Consider the following 14,859-nt stretch of genomic DNA (forward strand, 5'->3'; position numbering starts at 1 on the left):
AGTCCTAATCGAAGCCCCGTAGGCAGAATATATGCTAAAAAAATTCCCTACAGTGAAAGTGCCATTACTGTATAATAGCACCAAATGAGATAACCTCTAGAATGTCTTTCTTTTCAATGGCCAGACTACCTTTTTAAATCTCCTGATCCATTACTGAAATAGAGAAAATTCTTGGTGAAATGAAGACCTAAATCCCAACTTCACTGAAAATGCCTGCTCACTATCCAATCCTTGGTTTTTCAAAAAGTGTGCTAGGGAAGTTGAGGAGTGGATGGGTATTAACATAAATGCAGATATCCATACTTTATTAGAATTTATTTTACCTCTTTTGTAGAAGAAACATTTGTAGAAAAATAGTTGTTATAATCAAGTAAATTTGCAATTCATAAAAACTGTAGACCTAATTCTTATGTAGACCATCAGCATATGTATGGAAATATTCTACAGTATTTAATTAAATGAGTATAAACTTGTAAAAATGTATATAAAATTTATATATATATTTCAATATACATACTGATCCGAGACCCTCAACTGGCAATGTGCCAAGAAGAGTCAATTCATGTTGAAGAGGAGAAAAGAATAAGGCAATGCATGAATTCGTTACCAACACGCGAAATCACGAGCAGAAACGTAAAATTTTCCAACTGTTATACAAGCAAAATAGTTACCGCTTTAAAAACTTCAATGTTCATAAAAGAAGAGTGAATTTTCCGACGTGTAATAATAAACAACTCATCCCATAAGAAGAATTGATTACCCTATTATCAGAATGAATTCTCCTTCTTCTGACATGTGCAGAAGTGTCAAAGGGTCTCGTATCTGTGGGCATACGGTATAATTGTTCTTGGCTGTGATAGTTGTTCTATCAGTTACAAGCAGTATTAAATTCCTACACTAAAATCTTAGGCACCAAGTTTGATCCTAGATATATAAATTTGCTATGATGACTCACTCCTATTTTCAAGAATCTATCTTACTTCTCAATAATTAAGAAAAAATTCAGTCTTTGCACTTCTACACACCAAAAGGAAAACAGTTTAATAATTCTAAGATATATAAATTAAAAAAACAAAATAGTATACAACATACATAATTTAATTTTAACAATAAACCCATTTTTAGACTTAGATAGATAATTAAATAAATCACATTTTATCAAAATATGCTAGCTTTTTAATGATAACTTCAAACTAAATTTGTTTAATCATAAAAATGGCATCTATTTCTCTCAACTGCATCTGCACTTCTAATTTAAATTCGAATGAAGCAATCTCCTTCACTTACGAAAGAATTATAACATTCTTCTGAGATAGGAACAGTTGTTATTCCAGCCACAAAGAAGATAAACCAACAGTTCTATCTTTCTTTAATGAAATGCCATTAACTATTACTAAAATTTGCTAGTTCTCATATTTGAAAACTACTTTTCTCTTAAGAAACTCTTGATTGTAGACTTCTCATAATAAGGGGATAAGAAAGTTCAGCCTTTTCTATATGGTCAGGTCCATCACCTGTCCTATCCTTATGAATTATGGTAGCATTTTGTAGTACTAGGTTATCACTCAGCTTCAGGAATGTTTCCTGCGTTCTAAAACAGTCATCAATGTTTGGATGGAATCCATGGCAATGTTATTTCATCATTTATTTTCAGTGATTTCATTTGGTTTCCAATTTTGTGAGGTTTTATTTTTCATTAGGCTTGGATTTGTTCTTTTTAGAAAATTGCGAATGGCCAGCATCTATCATTTTGTTTTTCTGGATGGGGGTATTGTAGGTATCCATGCCATTTACTAAAGGAACTTAAAGCATGTCTTTGACCCTCTTTAGCACAATCCATTATTTTTTGATTAGTGACTTCTCAAAAAACTATTTTTGGTATGTCCTCTGGAGTGAACCATATAGATTTCTTCTTTTATGCAGTTTAGAGAGACAGCAACACTGATCAGTTATTTTTTTGGAGTGGGTGAATTTAAAGCAGCACAAGGGATTCAGGACTAGAGCCTAACTGGGCACTTCAGTTATCCTGCTTTCACATATGCTGGTATTAAAAGTAAGGATGTTCCTGATGGGTCATCCCTACACACGAGTTCTCCTCATGGCTGTCACTTCTTGGTCTTTCATTTCGGAGTAGGTCTCTTCATGTAGGACATTGAGGACATGCTGTGTGTGAGTTTGTGTTGTTTCTATCAGATTATCCTCAGAAGAGAGTCTTTTTTTCCACAGATTTTGAGGATCCTGCCAACCATTCCAAACCCTTCTAGCTGAAGAAGGGTGACATTTTCTTGTTTTGGTTTTCTGTTGATGTTGCAATGGTTTCTAAACTTAGTTGGGAATTGCTGGGGCCCCTAATATGAAAAATTATTCATACTCTACTAGTTGTTCAATAGAGACATGCATTAGACATACTATAGTTTTTAAATAATGGCTTCACACATGTAAGAAAAAATATTTATTATTCCTATATATTTTGCTCAATATGTCATGAGCTTCTTACAGGGAGAAAAACTGGTAACAATATTTAAATTCTGAACAAGAACACAAGAACAAGTGATACAGCATGCATATAATATCATGTGTCTCAGTTGCAGCTGTTCTGTAGAAGGAAATACTATTAGAGCTTAGAGACGCGGAAATCTATATATAATTAATTAATTAAAAAATAATAAATAAATAAAAATATAAAAAATTATAAACAATTAAAAGCGATCCCTTTACAAAACTTAGAAATAGGCATACAGTCTGTCCGATTAAGATTAGGATGGTAGTGCAGAGTTTTAGACGATTCAAAAAATAGATGATGAAATTTGAACCTACTGTAGCGTAGTGTAGCATCTTGGTATGATTCCAGTGAACTCTGTGTCTAGTGTCAATGGCAAGAGAAGCAAGGCCTGAACCATCAAAATCCAAAAATCTTATACAATCTTGATTTTTCTTTGATTCTAATAGTAGCAGAACAGCCAGTCTGTCAAAAATAGCAAAGATGACAAGAACATATTTGTTCTTGTCATCTTTGCTGGTGTTTATCATATGGTATGTGATAAACACTAGGCAAAGATAAAGGTCATAATGTATCTTTGATAGGTAGTACGAAAGATGACAAATTCTGGACCATTTTGAAAGTGGTGTACAAATTATATCTGCAAAGGGGTGCTTACTAAAGTTCAGATTAAAGTCGGGTATGCTGATTCCTTTTAATATCAGATTGCAATCTGGAAGAGGGATGATAATTATCACATATTTTCTCTAACAGGGTCTCACAGTATGTATTAAGTAATAGAGTAAGTTTTATTTGTGAACTTAAATTGTTCATATTTGGTCTAATGTATTAAAATTAAGAACTTTTATTGCTAAAAGACCATACGATTTAATGATAAAAAATACAAAGAGCCAACAAGTTTCACTAGCCACTGTCTAGCATTTTCAAGGCTATACTGGTGTGAAAACAGAACTTTCAAAGAAGCAGCTGTGGTGCTACACCCAGGCAATAATTTAAATAGAAATCAAGGCGCTATTCTTAAAGACATATGGAAAAATCTCATCAATTCTCTCAGTTTAACAGAACTACAATATGCGAAAAACTACACAACACGTGGTCGTGTACCGAATTCTGACTGAAGCATTCGAACGCATGCATGCCATCAAACACGAATTATCAAATGTAACAACCTAGCAGTTACTAAAGTGTATGTTTTTCATGTAACTTGATGCATTTGTTTTCACACCGGTATAGCCTTGAAAATGCTAGACAGTGGCTAGTGAAACTTGTTGGCTCTTTGTATTTTTTATCATTAAATCGTATGGTCTTTTAGCAATAAAAGTTCTTAATTTTAATATATTAGACCAAATATGAACAATTTAAGTTTACAAATGAAACAAAGTTTGGTGCTTTGAGAAGAACAAATGCAAAAAAGTTAAGTTACTAAACCACCTTACATTTCTGAAGAGATGTAGAGATTTCACTGTCATTCCGAAGTTCTTAGTAGTAAAAGGACATATCTAATCTGCAACAGCCAAAAGAATATACCACAAGACTGAGAAAGGATACAACATACCAGGTATGAGCTTAACATTATTGATGCGAAGTGCAGAGAACAGTTTGATGACATATCTAACAGTTTGGACTAATGACTTGGAATAACATAGACCACGTATTACATCGTAGCTACGAAAAAACTTTCAGAGCGAGTAAAATCACACAAATTAAAAAATTCGAGGTTCTTTATAAGAAAAAATTCCAGTCGCACCACGGTCTCCCTAACAACAAAGTGATTTTCAACTTTTCAGATTACAGGCTTTCTAATCATGAATCAGAAATCCTAAAAAAGGGTTTCAACTTTGCCATCTCCCCTAATTTTATTCCTAAAATGGATTTCATATGTGGGATAGAAAAAAGTCTTTATCCTCTTCCAGAGGCTACAGCAAATGCTATCAGATTCAATAGTATGATTATTCTTGCTTCAGCAAAACCACCAATACCTAATATTACTCCATATGATAAGAAAGCTATCTGCAATTTATGGAACAACAAAGACATTATAATAACCAAAGCGGATAAAGGAAATTCAACAGTCATTCTCAACTCGAAAGATTACTTTAATAAGATTAACTTGTTACTAGCAGACAGTTCCACTTACGAAGTCTTAGATAAAAATCCCATCATGAGTAATCATCTGGAGACTAACGTTCTTATCTGCAATATGACCGGTTGGTCAGATGAACTAAAAAAACAACTTAAATCCTTACATCCTATTACTCCATGCCTTTATGGGGCACCCAACATTCACAAAGAAAACATACCTCTTCGTCCAATAGTTGATGGAAGATCCTCACCTACGTACTTACTAGCAAAGCATCTGGCAAATTTAATGAAAGGAACAATTAGACAAACAGAGACCTACATTAAAAACTCTCTACAATTTGTGGAAAAAATCAAGAGTATCAAAATATCAGAAATGGACATTATGGCTAGTCTTGATGTAGTGTCCTTATTCACTAATGTACCAGTCGTAGAGGTGGTCAACATTCTTAAAGATCTCTTCCCTCAAGACATCACACAGTTGTTTCATCATTGACTGAAATCAAATTTCTTCAAAGTAAACAACATAGTATACAAACAATCGAAAGGTCTAGCCATGGGTAGCCCCCAGTCACCACCATGTGCAGACCTATTTATGGAAAAACTTGAAAAGGATATTCTTTTCACCATTTCACCAAAACCGTCGATTTGGTGGAGATATGTCGATGACATGTTCATCATCTGGAAGGATACCATGGAAAACCTTCTCATGTTTCTTAATAAAATCAACTCACTACACAATAAGATCAAATTCACTATGGAACTGGAGAAGAACAAAAAACTACCTTTTCTTGACATACTAGTGAAGAGAGAAGAAAACAATATCCAACTGTCCATTTACAAGAAACCCACAGATACAGGTAGATATCTACATTATTCGTCTAACCATCACAGATCACAAAAACAGCATCATTCATATGCTCTGTAATAGAGGCTTAAGGTCTATTTCGAAATAAGCAGATGTACAGAGAGAACTGTCACTAATAGCTAACACTCTATCTCTGAATGGATACCCGTCTAACATTTTAAACAAATTGCTATTTAAAGATAACCTCCAACAACATGTTACGGTGTCCCAATATGTGTCCACAGCTGTTATTCGATACGTTAATTCAGTATCCACAAAATTGGTGAGAATGTTAAAAGCTCATAACATCAGAGTGGTTTTTAAACCAACTACACGATCAGGCAAATCTTAAGATCACCCAAAGATGAGGTACCTTTCTTCAAATTTCCTAGAGTATATGAAATTCCATGCACGTGTGGCCTTTCTTACATTGGACAGACCTCTAGAAGTTTTGAAATAAGACGGAAGGAACATGTGGGGGATGTCAATCACAATAGAATCATCACATCTGGTTTAGCTCATCATTTCTCAACATCAAATCACGTTATAAATCAGAAAAACAGTTCTATGCCTTACATCGAGAATGACTACAGACACAGAACTTTCAAAGAAGCAGCTGTGGTGTTATGCAGAGGCAATAATTTAAATAGAAATCAAGGTGCTATTCTTAAAGACATATGGAAAAATCTCATCAATTCTCTCAGTTTAACAGAACTACGATATGTGAAAAACTACACAACACGTGGTCATGTACTGGATTCTGACTGAAGCATTCGAACGCATGCATGCCATCAAAAACACGAATTATCAAATGTAATGGCCTAGCAGTTACTAAAGTGTATGTTTTTCATGTAACTTGATGCATTTGTTTTCACATCAGTATAGCCTTGAAAATACTAGACAGCAGCTAGTGAAACTTATTGGCTCTTTGTATTTTTTACTATTAAATCATATGGTCTTTTAGCAATAAAAGTTCTTAATTTTAAGAGTAAGTTTTATTTTCTTTAATTCTTCTAATAAACGAGACTCAGAAGAACACATTGTGCATGCTCAGGATATAAGGCTTTTGATACCTATTTCTTGTGGAGGATGATAATGTGAAGATATATCTGCCTGTAAAGGATGGCTTCCTGTAAACATTTGTTGTTTTAAGGATACTTGCGACATAAGACTGAATGATATAATCACGTAATCACAAGAAAGATATTTATTTAACCAAATATTTCGGTCTGGAAATAGCAGACCATCGTCGGTGGTATTAATACCACCGACGATGGTCTGCTATTTCCAGACCGAAATATTTGGTTAAATAAATATCTTCCTGTAAACAGAAAAATTCAATGTTACCAGCAGAGCTACAATGTATATCACGCTCATAACATAATGAGTGAAATATACAGTAGTAATAAATTATATTTAGTTTTCTGTTACATGTGTGAAGCTGTTATTCAAAAAATATATTATTATTCATATTCAATCAGAGTTAAATTCGGTGCCAGAGCTCCCCAAGCAATAACTGCACTCAGGAGTGGAATGTCTGGGCTATCTTGGATTCGATACCAGCACAACAGCAAGTCATAGCCTGTCCCCAGATGACAGGGAAGGAGACTTACTGCGACACTGAAGATCCTTGCAAACAAGCCCACTAGCTGACTGATCCTGACTAGGCCATTCAGGACCACCTGTTTTGCTGAAGAAGAGACCAAAGCTGTGCAAGACTGCCAGGATCTCTCTCTCTCTCTCTGGATGTCCATGGGTCGCACCGGATGTCAAACACAGTGGCAAGACATTGTGTCTCGGTGATGATGGTCTGGAAGATAGGATGGTAAAAAAGACTCAAAAGTAGAACAAAGAATATGGGAAGAACAGCATACAAAAAGAATAAGACAAAAGGCTAGTATAATCACTGGATGTACTGTTATTTTCAGTACGAAATATCTGTACTTTCATTGAAGTTTATTATTGAAGTTATCATGCAATTTGTTTGCATGATAACTTCGCCACCATCTCTTGTTTAGACAACCAAGGTAAATCTTCTTTTACTATTCCACAAACCATACACAATATGCTTTTAATGATCTTTTGTCAGAAATATATTAGAAAAATATTTAACTGAATGATACTAATAAGTCCTCCCTGGTCCAGGCTGTTATCCCACCAGTTTTACTAAAACTAGTGCTACTTTCCTTTTATTTCTGATTTTTGCACTAGTTTGTCATAGCAATTATTTTATTTGGTTAATGACTCTTGAAATTGATCATTCAAAAATCAATTTTCATTACAGCTGCATAAAATAAAGTCATTCTTATTTGATATGCTATGAATGCATTTAGCAGGCCTAGTCCTTTATGTGTTTTATGTTACAATTCACATTTTTAACTGCAAACATAAGGCTATTTTTATTATTTTTCCAAAAACAAAAAAATTCAAAAATTGAATGTTTTATCATTTTTTTTAAACATCAAGAAACTAGAATATAGAAACTATGAGCATCAGTGTACCTCTGTTATTTCAGCAACAGTACCACATTCAGATAGGGAATGCAGATGCCATGTAACTCACACTATACTAGTGAGTTACATGATTTACAGTATTTCAAGAATAAGATATCCATACTTCATAACCAAACATGACTAGAAGTTTTTAAATTAAATTGTTTCCTCAAGTGACTATCGTGATGTCATAAGAAAGCTTGTTGCATCTTTTTCATGAAATGCTTTGATACTCTACATAAAAGACAGAATAATGAAGAGCAACATCAAAGCATTCTGTTTTCTATTAAGCAAAATTTTGTGTTATTTTCTTGATTTGCAGTTTATTAAAAAATGTGGATATTTTATCTTTCAATTTCAATATTTGGATATTTTATCTATTAAATGCTTAATAAAAGTGCAAAGCTCAAGTTTTTTAAGGATCTCCCTTCATAATAACTTTAACAGAAAAAAAAAAAAAACAATTCATGCATATCTTAACAAGATTCACAAACTTTGATAAAAAAAATGTACACTGTTCAAACAAATTGCAAAAATTTTTGAATAAATATCAAGTAAAGTTTGGATAGATAATATAATAACAGAATGCTCTAAAGAGTACTTCAATCTTATCCACAGACTCTTTTCTTATGTTCTTGATCTTGTTCTTTTTCTTTCCTTTATTCGTGATTTTCAGCAAATCTATGGATGATAGGGGAAAAAGAAAGTTCACATTACTATTACATATTTTAACCTAGAAAGCTGTGAAATAAATACAACTCTTCAGAACATCACAAAAATAACAATAAGAAAAAAAAAAAAATATATATATATATATGTATACTACCATCATCAACCATTCTCAGTCCACTGCCAAGATTTCTCCATTTGGTCTTGTCATGGGCTGCTGTGGAGTGGCATTGCCATGCTACTCCAATGTGTTTCTTGATTTCATCCCTCCATTGGCTAAACGGTTGTCCTCTAGGTCTTCTACAGTTTCTGGGCATTCAGTTTATTATTTCAATAGTCCATTGTTAGTCAGATCTTCTAGCAATATGGCCCTGCCCATTTCCATTTTAGGGTTTTCACACTGATAATGGCATCTTCTGCTCTTGTAATTCCTTTTATCCACACATTTTGTTTCTTATCCTTTCTTATAATTCCCATCATGCATCTCCCAATGCTTCTCTAAGTGGTCTCCAGCCTTTGGATGTCTCTCTGGGTAAGGGTCCAAGTCTCCAGCCCATAAATAAGAATTGGTAGGATGCACTGGTTAAACACTTTTTCTCTTTAGACATAAAGATAAGATGCTCCTAAAAATATTAGTTTTTACCAAATGCACTGCCATTTTTCCAAGTCTGTCTACTTCTTCCTGGATTCTACCATCATTTGTAATCTTTTGACCTAGGTAGATGTAGTTATTCACATTTTCCAGCATTATATCCTCAACATATATATCTAATTTATCTATGAAGCTGTTATACATTACTTTAGTCTTCTCTAAGTTCATCTTCAGTCCCACCTCTTTACTTTTATGTACTAGTTCCCAAATCATATTTTGTAGTTCAAGTGGAGTATTGGAAAAATAATGATGTTATCAGCAAAATGTAGATGGGTAAGGTGGTCCCCATTAATTTTAATTCCTTTTCCTTCCCAATTCATTGCTAGATTTTTAATGCAACACTGTAGTGATGCATTATAAAGCTTTGGTGATAACTGCACTGGCATATTCCTTTTGTCATCTATGGAGCAAGACTTCAGGGAGTTAATAACTGCCAATGTACTTATGGAATCAAATGCTTGTTCATAGACGATGAATGCCAAAGCACAATGGAAGTCTGTATTCATTGGGCTTCTCTATAAGTTCTTAATACTTGTATGTGATCTATGGTGCTGAAACTTGCGCTTGCTCACATGGCTGAGCGAAGGATAATACTTTCACTAGGTGGTGTGACAACACTCCTGATAACACTTTGTAAATTACAGATAAGCTAATAGGTCTATAGTTATTCAGGTCTTCTCTGTCTCCTTTTTTATATAAAAGAATAACTGTAGCATTGCTCCACTCCATGGGACTTCAGTGTTTGTCAAGGCATTACGAAAATGCACAAGGGAATTATCAGCTCCCAAGCTGTTTAATTTAAGCCTTAGTAGTGGGAAGGTGCCAAAGGAATGGAAAGAAGGTGAAATAATCCCACTGCATAAAGGAGGCTAGTAGCAAGTTATAGGCCAATCAGCATCTCATGAGTGGTTTAAGTATTGAAAAAATTGGTAAAAGACAGAATTCAAGACTGGATGGATAGGAATATAATACTTATAAGGGAGAATATGGCTAGGTCTTGCCTCAGTAGTCTGCTTAATGTTTATAATCAAGTGACAATGAGTTAGATAAGAGAAATGGCTGATCAGTGATATTGCAAGACTTTGCAAAAGCATTTGACAAGATTTCACATAGAATATACAGATTTCACATTGATATACAGATCTCAAAGAGTGGTTATGCAGGAATTGGTCCAAGAGAAGGCAAGTGAGCCATACGGCTCAAGTACTTGGACCAACTCCTGCATTGTAGGAGTTGCTCCAAGTTTAGCTTCTGACGAAGCTAAACTGGGAAGAGCTGGTAAATGAAGGTGATGCATAGATCCTGCAAGAAGACTTAAATAGACTAGCGGTATGGGTAAAGGTAAATGGTTGACAGTTTAACGTAATGTAAGGTGATACACTCTGAGAAAAGATCAGAAGACATGCACTATATCGATGGAACTGAACTGGTGGAAATTGATTAGGCCAAGGACTTGGGTGTGATTGTAGAAAGGGAGTTGACGTTTGGAGGGCATATTGTGAAGGTAACCAAAACAGCACAGCAGAACCTCCTAGCATTGTGTCCTGAATAATCAAAATATAAGTGAGACAAAACATTAATTTATTAAGGAACAACTATCTTTGATTGTAGATAGAGAATGTTGTGTTTTGACAATGAACGGCGTGTATATATGTATAAATAACACTAAGGTAGAAGTGAAGAAATATTTAATATGAAAAATATATGAGACTTAACCTGTTTTGCAGGAAGTCTAATAGAGAAATTTATTTAAAGTTATTTGTTCATGTATTATAAGAAAGCAAAGTGTATAGGCTAGGGTCCAAGGATCACATTTTAGCCGTCCAGAATAACGTATGGCCAGAGGGAAAGTGAAGTTATACGAAAAGGAAGCTAGAACGCTTTCTAAGAAAACACGCCATGCGCACGTGGAGGTGTGTGGAGTGCAATAAACAACATGGCGAAGTGCGTGAATCTCCGAGATTGAAGCGGGCAATATAAACATCACCCTCCCACACACACACGGGGCTTTTTGGTTCCTGTTTCCTGACCTCGTGGACGTTGGCTCTCGGTCTCTGCCAGCGGAGAAGATTCTAGGCTGGCCGTGGAAGTTATGAGTCACCTGCCGTAGCATGCAAGTTAGGGCTACCAATTTCCTCAGACCAGGATAGCTATATCGTGCAACAGTAATCCAGACGTGTGCCTGCGATACTAGTGAAAGTCCTGAGCAGCACCTAGCCTTTCCAATTCAGAGAATCTGGCCATGCAGCTATCGTGTATGTGACCCGGAGATTTGTAGACCTTAAAGGAGCCTTGATGTCCAGACAAGGCTGAAGAAAGAACTGAAAGTCATTCTAGGAACGGTAACGTAGACTGTCATAATTTTGTTTTCCAGTTGAAGATTTTTGTGCGAAATCTTTAGGATATTTTGAACTTTAGGAACCATCCCTGAATTTGGCATTGACTTTTCCCCATTAGAGAAATGTTTCCCTAGAAGGGATTTGTATAAGAGATGATTGTGATATGTTGAGAAATATAACAAGTGACCATGTGAGTGATAAAGGATAGGCTACATAAGCTAGAAGTTTGTTAAGTTATACAAAGAAGTGGTCCAAGTAATTTATTCATGTATTGTAATGTAAATATTGAAATTGAGGGCTTGCTAGCAACACAATATAGTTAACCATGCATTTATGTTTTCTCATGTATAATTTCTTGATTTAATAAATATGTTTCATAGCATTTGCCTGTGTCTAGCTTGTTATATGAATTCAAATAGCCACTCATAAAATTACCATCGAACCTAGCAGGAGGAACCCACGAATATAATTTGATATTTAGAGCCACGACTGCATGCTAAGATAAAGAGAACAGGAATTAGTTTATTTATTGTTGGAAGTTTATTACTGTGTATCATTCTGAGAGAGAGCCACCTTGGATAAGAGCCTCGTCTATCCTCAGTATTGGCTGGCGCAGTTAAAATATAAATTTTTCAATATTTATCAGGTGAACTGTCTCAGAGGATATGTTTAAGAGCAGCTTCCCATACTTGGATAAAGCCCTAATCATAAATCAAATTACACATGACTAAACTTAAGAACGGCCTAAATTTAGCTTGTTTAAAGAAAGGGAAATTTGTATGAGTGAGTAGGGTATATATAACTAGCAAGATTAGATAAAGATATAAAGGTAATATAGTTAAAGAATATGCAAACCATATAAAGAATTGGTACATAACACTAGCAAGCAGGGATAGAGAGAGAGAGAGAGATAATTGTTCCCCTATACAAGGCTTTAATAAGGCCACATCTGGACTCCTGGATCCCATGGTGATGAAGAAATTGTGGAGAGGATCCAGAATGTGAGTGACAAAGTTTGTGGTGGATCTGTGCAATGCTCCCTATGAGAATAGATTGAGGTCTGTAGGCTTCAAAAATTACCTGATAGAAGAAAAAGAGGAGACATGATAGAAACGTTTAAGTTATTAAAGGGATTTTATAGGACTGACACTGAAGACTTTTTATAGTACATGGCAAGAAGGGAGAGAACAAGGGTCACCAGGGAAGACGTGCAAGAGTATGATTAGAGGGTGTTAAGATTAAATTTTTTGCTTGGAGAGTGGTGACTGGGTGGAATAGGTTGCCAGATGCCATATTTCTCCTTAAACTTATTCAATGATGAAGAACCCACAACCACCTATGGTTGTGGGTGCTTCATCAATGAATGAGTTTAAGAAGAAGTATGATAGGTATTGTGTGAATGATAGCTAGTCTGTGAATAAATGGACCTACCATGATGAGTCTTCTGACCCCTTGGAGATATCTGTATAATAATAAATAAAAAAAAAAAAAAAAAAATCAGCTAACACCTTTTTATTCCTGTATATAGGGAGTAGGCAAGGCCATTTAGTCCTATGACTGAGTGGGCAGTTCAATCTCTGCAGCCAATCAGAGATACCTGGCCCAAGGCTATCACTAATTAACAGGCACGCAGTGAAGAGAGACGACTCGATAAGTGCCGCCATCTTGTGGTCCCTAACACTTGCATTTACTGTCTGAAATAATGTGGGTTCTACGGTCGATTTTCTTGAGTTTACGGGACGAAAAACCCGCTTGCCATGCCAGAGATCGATTAACTTGGGAACCGGTCGAAAAAAGGCTAAGAAAAATTTCTTCTAGTTGCCAACTCGAAACCAAGAAGTCTTCCTTCGTGCGGTTAAGCGCCGTGGTGTGCAAACGCCACATCCACTGAGCTACACAGGCTCTAATAATAATAATAATAATAATCATTCAGTAAATAGTTGGGGGAAAAACTGTCTCCACCTTCAGAGTAGCAGCTTTTAAGATGTCTGCAGTAATGTCATCCTAACATTTTCCTTGATTTTAAGGACTGGTGGTGCTTTTCCCTAGGTATGATTTTTACTGTACCATCACCTTTACTGTACAATTTTTTCCATAGAATTCTTCTACAATCTTCAAAATTCTTTTTCTATTTTTGTAACTTCATCAGTTTTAAGGGCAATTATTTGCTTCCTTCCATTTTCCAGTTGATGCTGGGTATTATGCAGGCTATGGTTATTCTCAACTGTTTTCTGAATGAGTTCACAGTCGTATTTTCTTATGTTCTCTGTAATACACTTCTGTACTGTCTTGCAAAATTCAACATACTCTACTAAAGATGATAGATTTTCTTTGTTTCTATGAGCAATTTGATCTTTTCTGAAAGTTTTATCCAGGTTTTTTAGTTTCTTTGCCTCCTATCTTTGTGGTCACTTCCATCCGTTTAGTGTTAAGGCAATTCTCCTGTAATTGTTCTTATGTCATTTCTTCTTCTTAACATTTTTTTTCTAGTGATGAGAAACAGTTTTTGAGATCCAGCTGAAATGCTTTACAGTTATTCTGAAGGTCTGTTGCATTGATTTTACTCGATTTCATTATCATTTTCCATTTATCTAATTGTGTGTTCAGGGTCATTTTACATCTAACCATTCGCTCACTGCCTGTGTTGAATTTGTTAAGAACAGTGCAGTCTTGGATGATATATTTTTTGTCTACACACTGTGCAGCATGAAAATCAAATGCTATTAATGATACAGACTTTTTGAAAATGGTTTGATGATATGAGTGCAACATGCATGATGACGAAAGATGTGCTTGTGGATAGACTGAACAGGAGACAAAAAAAGGTTATGGATTTGTAGAAAGTGCACTATTTTGTAAGAGTACAAGTTATCAGCGAATACAAAACAAACTGAAGAAAAAATTAGAATAAATGAAAGAAACATAAACAGATCAGAAGCTAGTGGGACCAAGAGAGTGAAAGAATGAAGAAATAAAAGTAAGTGATATGGAAGCGAGAGGAAGAAGGAATGAGGAAACAAAAGAAAGGTGCAACAGAACGAGACTATGGCAGTGACAGAGTAAAATTGCTGGAATGCAAGATATTTGAAGAAAGAGTTGTTGGAAATGAATGAGGAATATGCAGAGTGATATTAGGCATTTAGTGAACACAAATGAAAGAAAAAGAGATGAAGAATAACAATGTATAAAGATTCCATTGTTAGAGGATTGGTTAATGTAAGAGTCTATAAGGTCTGCCATCCAGAAAGGAGGATGAGCAAGATAATTCATGCTTTGGATAA

At 35.1% G+C, this 14,859-nt stretch overlaps 1 protein-coding gene across 1 annotated transcript in view; it reads right to left on the reverse strand.

Moving 5' to 3' along the window:
- Rs1 (Dead-box helicase Rs1) overlaps positions 1 to 14,859 on the reverse strand; it is a 293,164-nt gene that overhangs the window by 242,944 nt on the left and 35,361 nt on the right. Inside the window, exon 4 of the mRNA XM_090398602.1 lies at positions 8,520 to 8,599. Within this exon, the coding sequence (XP_090254728.1) occupies positions 8,520 to 8,599 (80 nt within the window). The remainder of the gene's footprint in view (positions 1 to 8,519; positions 8,600 to 14,859) is intronic.

Source organism: Typopeltis vanoorti, chromosome 9 (genome assembly GCF_054136105.1).
Source record: "Typopeltis vanoorti isolate ZY-2024b chromosome 9, IOZ_Tvanoo_1.0, whole genome shotgun sequence".
Classification (NCBI taxonomy): domain Eukaryota; kingdom Metazoa; phylum Arthropoda; class Arachnida; order Uropygi; family Thelyphonidae; genus Typopeltis; species Typopeltis vanoorti.